The 14,574-nt window shown below is 33.7% G+C and overlaps 2 protein-coding genes and 1 long non-coding RNA gene across 5 annotated transcripts in view; 1 reads left to right on the top strand and 2 right to left on the bottom strand.

The window, feature by feature from the left end:
* The window catches only part of LOC143302958 (uncharacterized), a 67,844-nt gene extending 60,495 nt beyond the window's left edge, over nucleotides 1-7,349 (top strand). Inside the window, exons 1-3 of one of the 3 annotated variants that reach the window (XR_013058846.1) lie at nucleotides 3,959-4,617; nucleotides 5,083-5,797; nucleotides 7,216-7,349. Coding sequence is in view for 1 of the 3 variants with exons in the window: in XM_076620303.1 (XP_076476418.1) it covers nucleotides 3,622-3,685 (64 nt within the window). In the remaining 2 variants the exon portion in view is untranslated. Of the gene's footprint in view, nucleotides 1-3,621; nucleotides 4,618-5,082; nucleotides 5,798-7,215 lie in introns of those variants that run through there. The other 2 variants (XR_013058847.1, XM_076620303.1) reach the window with 2 other exon arrangements.
* Nucleotides 5,968-8,697, bottom strand: LOC143302959 (uncharacterized). Its single transcript, XR_013058848.1, has 3 exons — nucleotides 8,413-8,697; nucleotides 7,165-7,702; nucleotides 5,968-7,007 (listed from the first exon to the last, which is right to left on the bottom strand). It is a non-coding gene; the product is annotated as an uncharacterized LOC143302959 (long non-coding RNA).
* A 1,450-nt stretch (nucleotides 8,698-10,147) lies between these two features.
* On the bottom strand, nucleotides 10,148-11,718 carry pasi1 (septate junction component pasiflora 1). The gene is made up of 6 exons (XM_033347195.2): nucleotides 11,613-11,718; nucleotides 11,434-11,524; nucleotides 11,255-11,354; nucleotides 10,981-11,168; nucleotides 10,858-10,908; nucleotides 10,148-10,760 (listed from the first exon to the last, which is right to left on the bottom strand). The coding sequence occupies exons 1-6, from the start codon at nucleotides 11,669-11,671 to the stop codon at nucleotides 10,677-10,679; spliced, it is 573 nt and encodes a 190-aa protein (XP_033203086.2). The 5' UTR covers nucleotides 11,672-11,718; the 3' UTR covers nucleotides 10,148-10,676.
* Nucleotides 11,719-14,574: the final 2,856 nt, after the last annotated feature.

Genomic DNA, 14,574 nt, shown 5'->3' with positions numbered 1-14,574 from the left:
AAAAGTATTCGAACACTTATGGAAATTTTTTATGAATATATTACGTGTTTGGAATTTACATTTGATGTTTAGGATTAATAACGTTAGAAGTAACATTTTGGAATTTCATTAGCATTGTAACGAGACCCGGCTATTCTGATTGTGTTGGTGAAATTTGAAAGAGAAATTTTCCCCGCAAATAACGTAAAACACACACTAAGGACGCGCGTATATCGTTTAAAATTTCTCTCACTGTTAGGAATAATCTTAGTTTTTTCAACGCGGTATCAATAGATCTATTGTTATTACAAATTGCGAGTACAAATTACCAACAATTAGTCATTTCAATATTAATTTATCATAAGAGCAATGGTATATTTTGATATCAGGTCAATGAGAATCAATTCGTGACTTTGTTCCGCGCCATTGGAGATATACGGTACTTTTAATTCGGAACTGTCTGTATGTAATTTTCTTTGGTTGGCGAATAATTCGCAACACGTATGTGTACGTAACTTTTTCATGAGCAAATGTGTTCGGAATACCAAGGTTACTTTGTAACTTTATATTTGCACAAACGCAACGAAGTTTATACTTGACATTAGCACCACTTGTTTTTTCCTATATTTCGTCTGTAATAGAGCAAAAACTACGAAGTTCTCCAATTTCGCGCGATCAATTCAATTTTACAAACATCCGGTCATCACGACGTAATTATTTTCGAGGAAAAAAATTAAATAGCGTAACTGCATTTCACGGTCATATTGTACACATGCACATTGTATAACAACGATTCAACTGGGGTCAGTAATAACAGTAGGTACATTATATTAAAGTTATTACTGCTCGTTGTTTTTAATGGTCTTCCGTAGTTCTACTTGAGTCATTTATAACATACATTTATTTAGTCTTCCTAATCGTTTTTACACATGTGCTATTTGTAGCTTAATTCCTGTAGTTTTTAATAATTTTTATTACGGATACTCATACATTCCTGCAGTAAAGTCTTAGAACATTTTGTTTTTAATAAAGCTTCTGTATCTTTCTGTATTTAATATTTAATTAGCGCTTTATACGATATATCAGATACTCTTTTTATATCAAATATTATGTTGAACTATGTTCCCTTCTAGCATTATACGTATTCGTTGGATTTGAATATTTTTTAACATATTCATATCTGAATAAAACTTTGTTTCTCATCTTACTTATAAGTACATATATCTTCCATATACCTTTCATTTTGATTTCTTTGCTACAAGTTTAATACATTCATCGTCGATAGTTCCGATGTTAAAACACGTTCAACACAAGCATCTCCTCCTCTCTTCTTCTCCAAATTTTATCAGGTATCATTTATAATTCGCGCATGGCCAAACCCGTTGAGACTCGAAAAATAAAGCAAAATGATCAGGTAAAAGGTAAAACAATTTCGTTTCATCGAAAACAGGTACTCTTTCATCGAGGCGCCAAATGAATTTTCGAGGAGGGTGATTAATGTTCTCGGCAACGCGGTCGATTAATCGACTGTCGATTATGCAAATTTTTATTTGGCGCACGCTTCGCGAGAAAGTTACGGTAAAATTGACCGAAAGAAGAACAAGAAACGAGGCCTACCGCCAAGTACAAGGCGTACAACGTGGAGATGAAACTTCCACGGAAAAGAGGTTTCTCGGGAGAATCGGCGGAGATTTTTGCTTGGTCGTGCCGCACACGAGGCGCGTATGCAAAGAGAGGCCGAGACGGCCTCATAACGTATGTATCTCGCTTTCTATCGGAGCCCCTGGAACCATATTAGTGCATCCTGTGTTGCGCAAACTGCAGCGACCGCCTGCAGTCCGGTTCCATATTAGCCTTTGCGTCGTGTCCGCGTCTACTTATTAATTGGAACGTTTCTGCGTAATATTGTATTATTATAGCGAAACATCCGTCATAACGTACCGTAGCTATGTCTTTAGAACTTATAAAATCATCTTTCGCAAATGAGACCTAATATATTACATCTTTAATCCATTTTGTGCGATTCTCCAATTTCAAATACATTTATTTTCATGTGCAACTAACTTTTAAGCTAACTATCCTTCCGCCAGTACATCGGGCGAAATTGAATTATTAATTGAAGTTTATTTTGAGGCGTTCTTGAGGGTTTGAGGAAATAAAAATATAAAACAAAAAATCATCTCGTATAATAATACGATATTTAGATTTATATTGCGTCGATAATACGGATTTTAGCGCAACGAGAAATTCGTAAGCCGCGTAATTTTCGATGTCAAAAGACGTGTTCAAGACGTGTTTGGTTAACATTACCCTTTCGAGCGGTCATTGTCGATAGAAAGATAGGATAGAAAAATGAATGCATGCTGGATTATAGCTCGAGTGCTTTCTTAAAAAGTAACTGACCTTTTCCCGAAGCTATGCTCGTTGTAAAGATGAAATCGGGCCGACATTTCGTGAAGTGTTATTTTTTCCGAAGGAGATCGAACGATAAATATTGAACTTCAAGCGTGGACCTCGGGTCGGCGAGTCACGATTTAAAATTCAATCTACAAAAAATATCTGAAACCCAGCAAGATCGCTGTGAACATTTGTGAGATCAAGTGAGTGGCGATAGCTTTTATTGTTCGAGTTTCCGTTAGTTTGAGGCATATTAAAACGGTCTAAAAAAAGTTAAGTAAATTCTAAAGCTGCTAAGGTCTACAAAGAACAGATTCAATCTATTAAATCGCAGCACATAAAATATTATACGTGCGTAGTATGAATTTTTTAAACTTCTTTTTTGTAATCAATACACACTTTTATTTTCGTAAATTTTCTACATGTCATCTTAAATCATAAAATCGTCTCTCTCTCTCATATGACCCTCATTATTCAAACATCCATCATAGGATTCATTGAAACATAATCAATGAAATATATACTTTATATAGTCCAAGAATCATTTATGATGACTGAGCTTCTCTATGGACAACAGTAGTCAATATATAATGCCATTAAAATAGGAATATGAAAGTCATACGAAGCCTGATAAACTCAAATATGCCTTTGTATTTTATTTTTTCAGCAAAGCAATCGCAGCATATTTGTAGGTTGTATCTATTCTGCAATTTTTAACAGCATTGCTCATGTTTTACATTATTCTTTTACTCGAATAGTGATAGGAAAAATTAATATATTTAATTTATATCCTAAGTGGAGAGAAAATGATATTATTTTAAGAAACATCTTAAACACTGAAAAGCATATCTATGTCGTCTCATTTATCATACGTCTGTCATTCTGTCAGGTACCGTAATATGCACACTTTCTTAAAATCCACATATCAAGTAGACATCGTCTGGAGGGTCCAGATTACAGCACGACAAAAAGCCAAGTCGTCCCACTTTTCTCTAATTCGCGTGAAGGAACAGCCGCAGAACGGTGCATTATGTCCCCGGAACTCGCACATCAAAGTGAGTTCACCAGCGCCGACCTGCACCTTTTTATCCGACGCGACTCTTCTTTGAAAACTCTTCTCAGAGCTCGTAGTCCGCGAATCAACAGAAATATCATTGTCCACGATAGTCTCTCTCCGGTCGAGGACACAAAAAGAAGCAGCGAGAGTTGCGCGTTGAAAGGCATATTTAACCCTGTCTTGTGCAGGTTGACGAGCATCAAAGAGGAAAATCCAGTGGGTTACGCTGAACGTGGAAAGAACGCCACCTAAAAATAGAGAATCGCACGAAACGCGTGTACCGACGACGACCTCGCCCCAAAAAGGGGAAGAGACGAAGGAGGGCTGACAATGAGCACGGTAGGAAACAGGAGATCCAGCCGACAGTGTGACATTTCAGTGATTTAGCGAGACGAAATTTAATTTTGACACAGAATTCCAAGATTTGTACAAATTTAACAAGCACATCTAAATAAATTTATTCGAATCTAATTCAAATCTAACTTATTTTAATCTAGCCTTTTTACTTTTTGTACAGTATGTCAATCAAACTGAAAAAGTTTTATATTTCTATTCATTTCTATGAAATAAGGAAGAATTTTAAAGCACATTTGTTTTCTCGGTTGCCGCGATTGATTCGTCGTTTTAATAATAAAATAAAGCTTTCGAAGAAGACTGGAATTAAATAGCGAAGATTGGTCGTTAAACTGCATAATTCCCTCGAAAACGTCGTGCCAGATTGTTAAAATGTTACAGCGCGACGACAAAACTGTCGTGCGACCAAGTGAACCGAGTCAACGGCCCGCGAGAAGCGGAAGGGGCGGAAACGGCCGAGTCGCGCATAAATAAGCGGCTGGAAACCACAATGCTTTTGCGGGGACGTCGCGTGTGGGCAGAGACGCGCTACGGTACGAGCCTCTTGACCTCAAAATCAATGTGAAACAATTTGACTGACGACCTCTGCTGTGGCACGTCGTAAATCATAGCCGCGTCGAAGGAGACGCTGTGCAAGCCGTGCATTTGTTCCCGCGAACCCGTGCCAAGCTAGAAAGTAGAGAATAGCAGAAACCTTTCCCTGCGTGCGAGCCGCGGACGAATTTTTCCGATTTCTCACGAGGCGACGTTCCTGAACGGTCATCGATGACAATAGCACGCATGAAAATACGTACCTCGAAAATACGTTTCTTTCGTTGGCGAGGAGTCACGTAAGTACTTACGTGTAGTTGAACGTTTCGGGTTGAAACATGGTGACAGACGTCGGGATTTCAACGAGATTGTTGATAAAGTTTGGTTGATCTGTTACTGAAAATCGTTGAAATTTATTGAAAATTAGGGAGAACGATTCTTAATTGCAATTTTGACTTCATTGAATTGCTGTGCGAATAATTTGTATTTTGGTGAATTATATTTAAGGTTTTGTTAATACTTATTTCACTGAAGAATTGTGTAGATAATCTGTGCTTGTAATGCAACTTGCAATTCGTATTTCTAATCTCTTAAAATACGATAAAATTTTATTATTGTAGTTATTATTGAAAATAATGAAAAGAGGTTTTTGGCAGCAACTTTTAGTTGACTGAAGTGTTGTATGACTATTTTGTGCTTGGAGATCTTCACAATTTGTATTCGAAACTTTTATTTCATTGAAGAATTGTTCTTCGAATTTACAGAGCTTCATTTAAATCGAAACCAGTCCGTTTACGATCTACCCTTGTTGCTTCATCAAAGCAACCCAAAACGAGGAGCACAAATCAGGCTCGACTAGTAGACATAGTAAAAGCATCTCTTCTTAGCGGAGCGTAAGTGGATTTCACCCTCGTCTCAGGCGATTATAATCACCACAGCCGATCGATGATCGGCACGTTTCGTCGTGGCACGTGACTCCCTTTGCCGACCGTTTCACGATTCGTTGTCCACCGCTCGTTAGGCTAGTCTCGGGATTTACGATTTTACCGTGCGAAATACGCGCGAATAATCAAGAGAAAAAGAGGCAGAGAGGAAAGATTTCGCGCGGCGGGGCATGTAGCGCATGGCACAAGGAGCGGAATCGTCTGTAATGACTGTGAAGCATCCCTGCGAGGTCGATCCGCGGCCGAGCATTATGCTTTCGTAAAATATCACGGTCAGTCGCGCCACGAATGGAAGTCGACGATGATCATGCTTCCTTTACATCGCGCGTACATAAAGTGTGAGACACGCGTTGCGTGTGACCCGCGTCGCGCAATCAGCGTCGCGTTAACGCACGGTATTCAACCTTGTCGCGGAAAAATAACGTTGATCAAGGTCGACGTCGGCTGTCTCGATCATGGTAGCATAGTTGCTGCAGGAGATGTGATGACGTAGTGAAATTTGTCAAGTAACTTAAAATACTTTGGAGAACATAAGGTATTAAATCCTCATTCACAATCATGCGATGTTAACTAGAAACTATCTCTAAAAAATGTGTAAATTAATTTTTACAAGTATAAATTAATTTTTTCTAACACAGCCGTTATTAAACAAAAAGTTATACAGATTTAATATCATAGAATTTCAATGAAACATAGCCTGATATTTAAAGGATTTCTAACGTTGTACAATGTGTAAATATAACTTTGTGCTTTGTTTCAACTAAACTAATTAAACAATCTCATATTTATGAAATGTATTCCTAAAGATCTTCTTGTAAAAAATGATTTTACTTATCTATTCAAATTTATTATTTATTTTATTTGTAATTTGTTATATGGCAGAGATAATGACAGAGAAAAGTCAGAGAGAAATACTATACATTCCATAAAATGTAAACTAAAACATGCATAATCGAAGTGCAGTTTCATCACAAATACGATAAGTATTGGATTTTAATATAACTTGTATCACATCGATATCGCTGATTTACATCGGCAAAAAATTAATACAGTTAACTGTAAAATGAAAATACGTTTGTCATGAAATAGCAATTGCTACGTTATGCAAATCGTTGCGACAGACATGTTTCTAGAACTGCGTTTGTTTTATTCAACAGAGCACATTCGTTCAAAGTTTTCCTATTTTTCCGAGATCTTAACAAGTCGATTACAACACGCTCTCGTTACATTTGCTTCGTTGTATCTATTCAACTGAACGGCACACGTTAACATGCATTAACCATAAGCGCGTCCTGCATTTTTAGAAGTACGATCGGACAATCTCGAGTGTCAAGCGTCCTCGCAGTAACTGAAACAATAATTAACTGTCGCGTTTCGTTATGTGCGACGCAACGAGCGGGCAGCGAAACTTTCAAGCCTCGAAAGCTTATCTAACACTCTGAATCAGTGAACAGTAGACCTACGAAACAAGCGAGTGCCATCATTAGAATTCGTGTCGTTTCCTCTACACAGCCTGAAGGACTGATTCGAAGTTCCATGCTCGAATAATTTTGTAACCACTTTTACAACGATCCGCGAGTACCTATAACGATTCTTTATTTCATGCCGATTACGGATTAGCAATACGAGAAAATGTTTCACTTTCGTATTCCTACTGGATTTATATTAAATGTAATTAATAAAATTGTTCTCCGATTCTTAAGTAAAATCTTAACACGGTCGTTGCTGGTGATTTTATAGAAATCCTAAAATAGAAAAGTGCATTGTGATTAAAGCAAAGATAGGAATTTGAAGAGTTGTCTTTTAAATATCATATTTTATGTCACTTTTTGTCGTTTATTATAATTCAAATAAATGCAAAAAATTCTTGAGGTTTCTGAGATAAAAAATAGTAAAACATACCTCACTATCATTATCATTTTGCAATAAAATACCTTTTATTATGTTATCTAGGTATTTCAGATGGAGTTATTGATGAAGATCTATTTATTCCTTGAATGGGACATTCTACGAAACGTTTAATTCATCATTCCGTATTTTGTGCTTATAGAGCTCTGAAATATAGGAATACGCAGTTCGGAGGAAGCCATAAAAAAGCATAGGGTTATTTTCTCGTCGCTTTATCGGGTGAAGAAGAATGTTCCATTCATACTTTTACACACCATTTATGGACGCCTTATGTGTGCGATATCAGCCTTATCAGCACTTCTACGCCGCCTACAATTTAATGCGGCTGTATGCGCATGTAGAGCTATCGGAAAAGGAAAGACGGCGTTGCAAGAAATGCTACCTGCGCAGCAAACAATCATAGAATTCCTTGTCGACGAGTATTCAATGCCAATCCCAGGGATTCAAATATCGTTCTAATTCTTTGTCCTTTACTACACGACAGCTTCGATATTTATAACGACAATGTAAAACAGTCGAGTATTATATTCACCTATTACAAGAAACAGATAGAAATTTTATTAGCGAAATGTTTTTCTATGAAAATAATTTCTAAGAACTTCTGTTTGTAATATTTGCTATTTTTATAAAATAGTATTTATCATTTTTAATATTTACGAATACATATTTATTAAGACAAGTTGGAAATCAGATTAAGATTGAGATATCAACCTATGGATCGAGTAGCAAAGAAATGCATAGAAATTGTGTAAATGCAATATTATTTAAAAAAGAAAATACTAGTTCCAAAAAAATGTCCATAATTTAGCAAATATTTTATCATACTATTCTAAATACTTCGGTTTCTTTACACTTCGTAAGATTATAGGATTCAAATGGAAGAAAAAATAGCGGCAAAAGAAATATAACCGCAATGTTAAGAAATAGAATTCAATAATGCAAATTAGCTGAGAAACCTTAATTGTAACTCAATATTAACGAAGTCGAACTTACATGTACTTGTATATTTGCATGTTAGTGCAGAATACTTTCCTTTCCAATAATCAATAAAATTAAGGTATTGCGCAAGAATCAGTTCTACCTCGCATTTAATTTCGTTACTCATACAGACCTGTATCCCTACAAAATTTATTCGAATGCTTATAGGTGCTTATGATCATCGCGATCGATTACCTCGGGTGTGGTCGGTCCAGAAGTGAAAGTACCGTCGTGACAATAAAGATTCTACATTATTATGCCTACCATCTTTCGTGAAACCATTGTCGACAGTCGAAAGTCCCACCGAAAAAAAATATCCATTGCTGTAAATTTCGATCGTCCGATACTTTGCTGGAGTTCGCCATTCCGTGGTGCCAAATGGAGATATTTATGATCTGTTAATCATTCGATGCTTGAAACTAATGGAATCTGTAAAATAAAGTTCAGGCAATAATATTATTGACGAATTTATGAAACGCGACAGTTAACTTTCGTTTTGTCGAATGTAATACGAATCTTAGGTACAATTGAATTCACCGTATTTTTTAAACTTACGAAACTTTAAACTTAAGGATGATAAAATAACTAACCACTTTAATTTAATTTCATCGGGATTATTCGGTTTGGTGTCGTTATTAATTACTATAATAAATAAAACTTTCGCAAAATGTTTTACATCATCGTCAACGATCGTTATCTTAATTTCTATGGTCGGCGAACAGTTACTTCGTGAAAATTTGTCAGACACGCGCTCTCTCCTTCGCCGGAATCACTAATTACATGTAAGATACGAAACATTTCACTAGCGCCAGCCCATTAATATCAACTTCGACAGACCACGAACACGGTGGTCCGCTGAGGGAGGATTTCTCGAAGTTGTCATTAATCACCGTATCAAGAACAGGACAACTTAAGAGAGACTTAGAAAGCGTCTGGTTTCCTCCAATAATTCCGCTACCATATGATCACTGAATTGCAATACCACCAAGTTTATATTTACATACTTGATCTGACTATGATCGTAACTTTAAGGATAGGTCAATGTATATATAATTTATTTCGTTTTTACTTATTTCTATTAAAAGCAAAGCCTACATCCTCGAATCAAGTACGAAATATGTTACTACTAAATTAAAGAGGTCATTGTTATGACAGACAGTTATTCTAATGAATACATATATACATATACATATACATATACATACACATATACATATATACATTTATTCTTCAGTTTGGAGATTGTTACGGAAATTTAATGTAAAACTTTTTCGATTATATTAATCACATACATTAATTACATCTTTTGATCTACATCATAGAAGATAGTACAATCAAATGATTGATTTAAAACAGGGATATGTTTTACCAAAATACATCAAATTTTTTAAAATTATTACCTAAATAATTACAATTGTGAAATAGTCGTAATTATTTTAAGTGTTTAATAATATACATCTTTTTAATGCTTCGTAACGATTTTAAGATATTACTAATAAGTACATCTTTACGCCATCTATCATAAACGTATTTCAAATTATAGTTTATTTAAGATCATCAAGTATGTATTACCGTATATCTAAGATAAGTGAGTATTTGCAAATTAATAAACATGATTCTCTGTTTTTCTCTCTAAAATAAACATTTATCGTAATTTTTGATAAAATAGAATGTTTAATATTTGAAAATATATTTTACGCGCGTTTATCTGCATATGCTTTTCTCATGTCTAAATATCCCGCTAGATGACGCTCGCGTACCTTTAACGAGATACTTGTTTAACGACGAGAGGTAATGTTAAAAAAGTTAAATAATTATTTAATTATTTCATAGCTAATTGTTGTATTGTATACTTTTCAGTCATAAGTTAAATTCTTTTATAATTTAGCTCATTTTAATATCAATCGAACTCATTATTTCTAAGTATACAGACAAATAACCTCAAATTTTTATTTTACATATTGTATTACTGTGTATCTCATTATAATGCTTTAAGAGGTTTATTAACGTACTTTTTTTATTTATATCAAACATACAAAATTCTTACAAATGTCATAGAATATCTTATATAAAAATTCATAATAAATTTGTCTATTTGTTTTAAATATTTTTGATCATGTAGAGCAATCTCTTATAAAATTGTCTTGTTTACAGTTGTTAACAAATTTCAAAATACTACTCTGAAATTTGGACGGATATTTCCTTAGACCATTATCAGTCTTTTCGTTAAAATGTAAAAAGTTCTAAGCTTCAAACTAATCGTACATTACTGACACGTGAGTATGTTAATTATGTGTTTATAATATTTAATATTAGATACGTCAAAATAAATAATCATAACCAAGTTGAACACAAGTTTTTGTTCGATCTAAATTATCTTTTAAATAATATTATTTCTCTAAATAAACATTTTGTTTGAAGAAGATGTACAAAAGTAGAAGATTATATCTGTATCTCTCAAGACACTATATCTTACTTTGGTGCCAATCAATGTACTTGATATCTTATAGTTAGTACTATGTACCTACTTAAGGCCACAAAAGCTCTATATTCGGAGATTGTAATTCTTCAAATACTTTATACATTGACAACACAACAAACCAACAATATATCTGAAAAGACAATCAATTATATAATAAATACAATTTAAGTATACGTTGTATCATATAATAAAAGAATATATCAACAAATAAATTGTTTTATGCTTACATTATAGGACATCCAGAACCAAATACACATCGCTGCAAATGTTGCATCAAGCTATAATCATAACATTAAGATATCAATTTACAAACCTGTAAAAAATGCATTAATGGAATATATAAAACTTACATAGATGTAATAACCTCCTACAAGCCAAAGTCCAAAAACTAATTGGAATAAACATACAATGAACCATAATATAAGCCAGGGAAGTAACCATCCTCTTATTCCTTCTTTTAATCCATGCATCATCAAACCGCTTGATATTATCAAGAGAACAAAATAAAAGATCATAAATCCTCCACCAATTTGCATTGCTAAAAAGTCATGTATATATATATATAATGCGTAAATATAATGGAGTAACTGATATATATTACCAATACACAATTACATTACTTACATCCTCTAATATCAGCCTCAAACAGAGGATTATACAATTGAGATGAATCGCCTCCATTTAATTGATAACATATCAATGTAATGCATATTATACTAATTGCCTACAACAAGAGATAAGCAGTTTGAAATTATATAAAACTAAATATAGTGAAACAGTTATATTAAATTCAAAATACATACAATTGTATAAAAAGCAATAGCTTTGCATCCTGTCTTGATATTATTGGTCCAAATAAATGGTGACCAGCAAGATTCCAATATGGTCATGATTCTGTCAAAATAAAAATTTACGTGTAATAATTATAATAGCATCCATTAACTAGAGAACGCGGATGATTCGATTAATAAACACCACCCACTTGTTAGTGTATTCAAGATTCAAGGTTTGGGCGTCAACACGTAAAAGGTCTACCAACATACAAATTCCATAAACTAGAAAATACTAGCGAACGAATTCAATGAAAATGTTACTTTTTATCCATTTCTGAATGCCATTTTGAAATTTAAACTTCCAACTTAAGTAACATATTAATATATTTTGAAGCGTGTAAGAAAAAGGTATCAAAATCATTAATGCTGAACACCATTGTTACGAATGAAAATTTTATCTATACATACGAAAGTATAACATCCAAATCTTGAACGAGAATATAATTAAGAAAAAACTGCTAGTTTTATAATGATACAAATGTGAAACTAGAGTTCGTATTTTGATATTTTGATGTAATGTTTTATGAATCATTTACTTTATCTCCTACTCCACGTGATTGGTTATCAGATACACCTTCGAAGGTACGTCATTTTCAAGTTTACTTACGTTTATAAATAAAATAGCTTTATTAAATTAAATCCTTATTATAATAGGTAGTCACCGGTTACCAGATTTCAAATATTTTAACCATTTGGAATGTTTCACTGCTAACAAACAATGCCACGCACGCATCAGTAAGTGTACTGTTAATGGCGTCGTGTCAGCGTTTACTTCCCCTCCACTTTGCTGCATGATTGCTATGGCGGTTCCCTCAATATTCGAACGTAACCTGATAAAATGTATTGTCTTAGCTCTTGTAAGTAATGTTCAAATTTCAGTAAAAAAGTATCGGATATATACAATTAAAGTATAACTATTATTTATTTATTTATCAAAGGTTTATTTATCAAAGGTCGAAAAAAATTTTTTTTATTTTAATGTATCTATAATGAACTGACAGTTTTCCTCAGTAATAACTTTTACAATTGGAGAGTTTGAATTGCTTTAATTTATTATATATAATATAAAATAGAATTTTATCACAACATTGCACATTTTAAAAAACTAATTTATTTACTAAAATACGCAATAATTATATTTGCAAACTTTAAATAAGACATTTATTACAATATAGTTTCAACATTACAAATATATTTTAATAAAACAGATAAAATAATATGATTGAGATTGTAGCTTGAAAAATTTGATAATGTGTTTCTCATGAATTACGCGAAGTTTTTTTACATCAAAGAATAAATAGAATTACGTGTTTTACAACTGTTGATAGTAAGCAATGACGGAAGAACACATTCGTTTAGTAAAGCGTACCTTGGCGACGCAAGGATAAAAATATCGTAATTAATGTATGCATATTATAACTATCGAACGTTGTCGGTGATTAACCCGTGGAAAATGTAGTTCAATGGTTTCGAATTACTTGCTTGCGGTTTCCGCGGGAAGCAGCCATTTTGGTACCGCAAATGCAAATAAGCTGACTGAAACCAGATAAGATCTGATAATGCAGTCACAAAACAAAACCGATAGCCTTTGACTAAGCTAAATGTTAAGTCCTATAAAGTTGTCTAAATAAAGTTGTCTAACGACAGGAAGCTTTCACCTGATCTGTTACATGCTGATACTATTAGTAACGAAACGCATGAAACAATGGAGTTGTAGATGCAATAACAATGTTCAAAGGACATGGATTGCGAGATCTGTTTCGCAAACTAATTTCTGACAGTGAAAACAACAGTACAAATGCTTATCAAAATACGTAATTCATTCTATTTAAATGACGCAATTGTAAACAACAGAACGTTTGTTATTTTAAATGATACGTGTTTGATGGATCCTTACATCAGACGCTAATACGGAATGTCAGGAGACTCACAATTGAATAGAACGTTGTAGAATTCACGCGAGCCTCTTAAATTCCTATAGTCATCGAACACGATAGCACATTGCGTAACGAATGAGGTATTCTCCTCGGGACAACGAGATGATCGTAGTCTTCGTATTTTGATTGCGTAATAAAACATCGTAATTCAATTGTATCAATATAATTCAATAATTTCGATAAAAGTTATTACCTTCGTTTTATTGAATTTTATTTACATTGCACTTTTTGATTGAATTCAACTATTATTAGAAATAGAAAAGAAAAAGAATAAAGCGACAGCAACCATCGACTAAAAATAAAAAAATCGTAAAGGGATTGCTTCAAGGAAGGAGAAAATTGGTTTGCAGGATAATATGGAGTAATGGCATATTTGATCAGAGCTACTGCTGCGAGAAGAATTTATCTCATAGTTGGCATTCGATCTGCAAGTACTTACGTAGAACGGTCCTTTATTGTAGGCATATCTAGTATTAAGGGGATCGTGGATATTGCATTCATTGCTACTCTCGAGGGAAGAAGATCGTTAGGTTGCCATACAGTTTATGGAAAAAATATACGTGTATTATCCGTTTTAACAACGTAAACGTAGAGCGACAGATGCGTTTCATAGACTCGCGAAGCCGGCTAGTCCAAAAGCTATAAATATGTAAGTATGAATGCCTGGAACTCTTCTCAGTCCCTTGGATCATCAAAATTCTCTGTCCTGCTCACTTAGGCTATTTGTCTCAATCATTTTCTAGGATAATTCGCCATCTTATTGGTTCCTTGACAATTCCAGCGAGTTATTATAAAGCAATGTCCACACATAAGTAATTCCTTCTTTAATGTATATTTAATCATATGTTACAAAAAAAAAAAAAAACTGATGAAAGAACTTGTGTGTATGAATATCATAAATCTTTCGATTTTATTAGGTTGTCCGAAAAGTTTCTTTCGTTTTATAAGGAAATAATAGACGCACAATGTTTTTTGTTTCATATTAGTTTATTGAATTATGCACGAACATAATAATAGAGATATAATGAAATGGAGCATACTTAATTCAATAAAATAATATAAAACAGAAATTGTTGTACATCTATTATCACCTTATGAAACGAAAGAAACTTTTCGGACAACCTAATAGATTCCTTCGCACATTACATAATTTAGTACGAACATTTGATGATAT

This window comes from Bombus vancouverensis, chromosome 7, assembly GCF_051014615.1.
Source record: "Bombus vancouverensis nearcticus chromosome 7, iyBomVanc1_principal, whole genome shotgun sequence".
Lineage (NCBI taxonomy): Eukaryota > Metazoa > Arthropoda > Insecta > Hymenoptera > Apidae > Bombus > Bombus vancouverensis.
The sequence above is the reverse complement of the archived record's forward strand: the minus strand, read 5'-3'. Positions and strand labels throughout refer to the sequence as shown.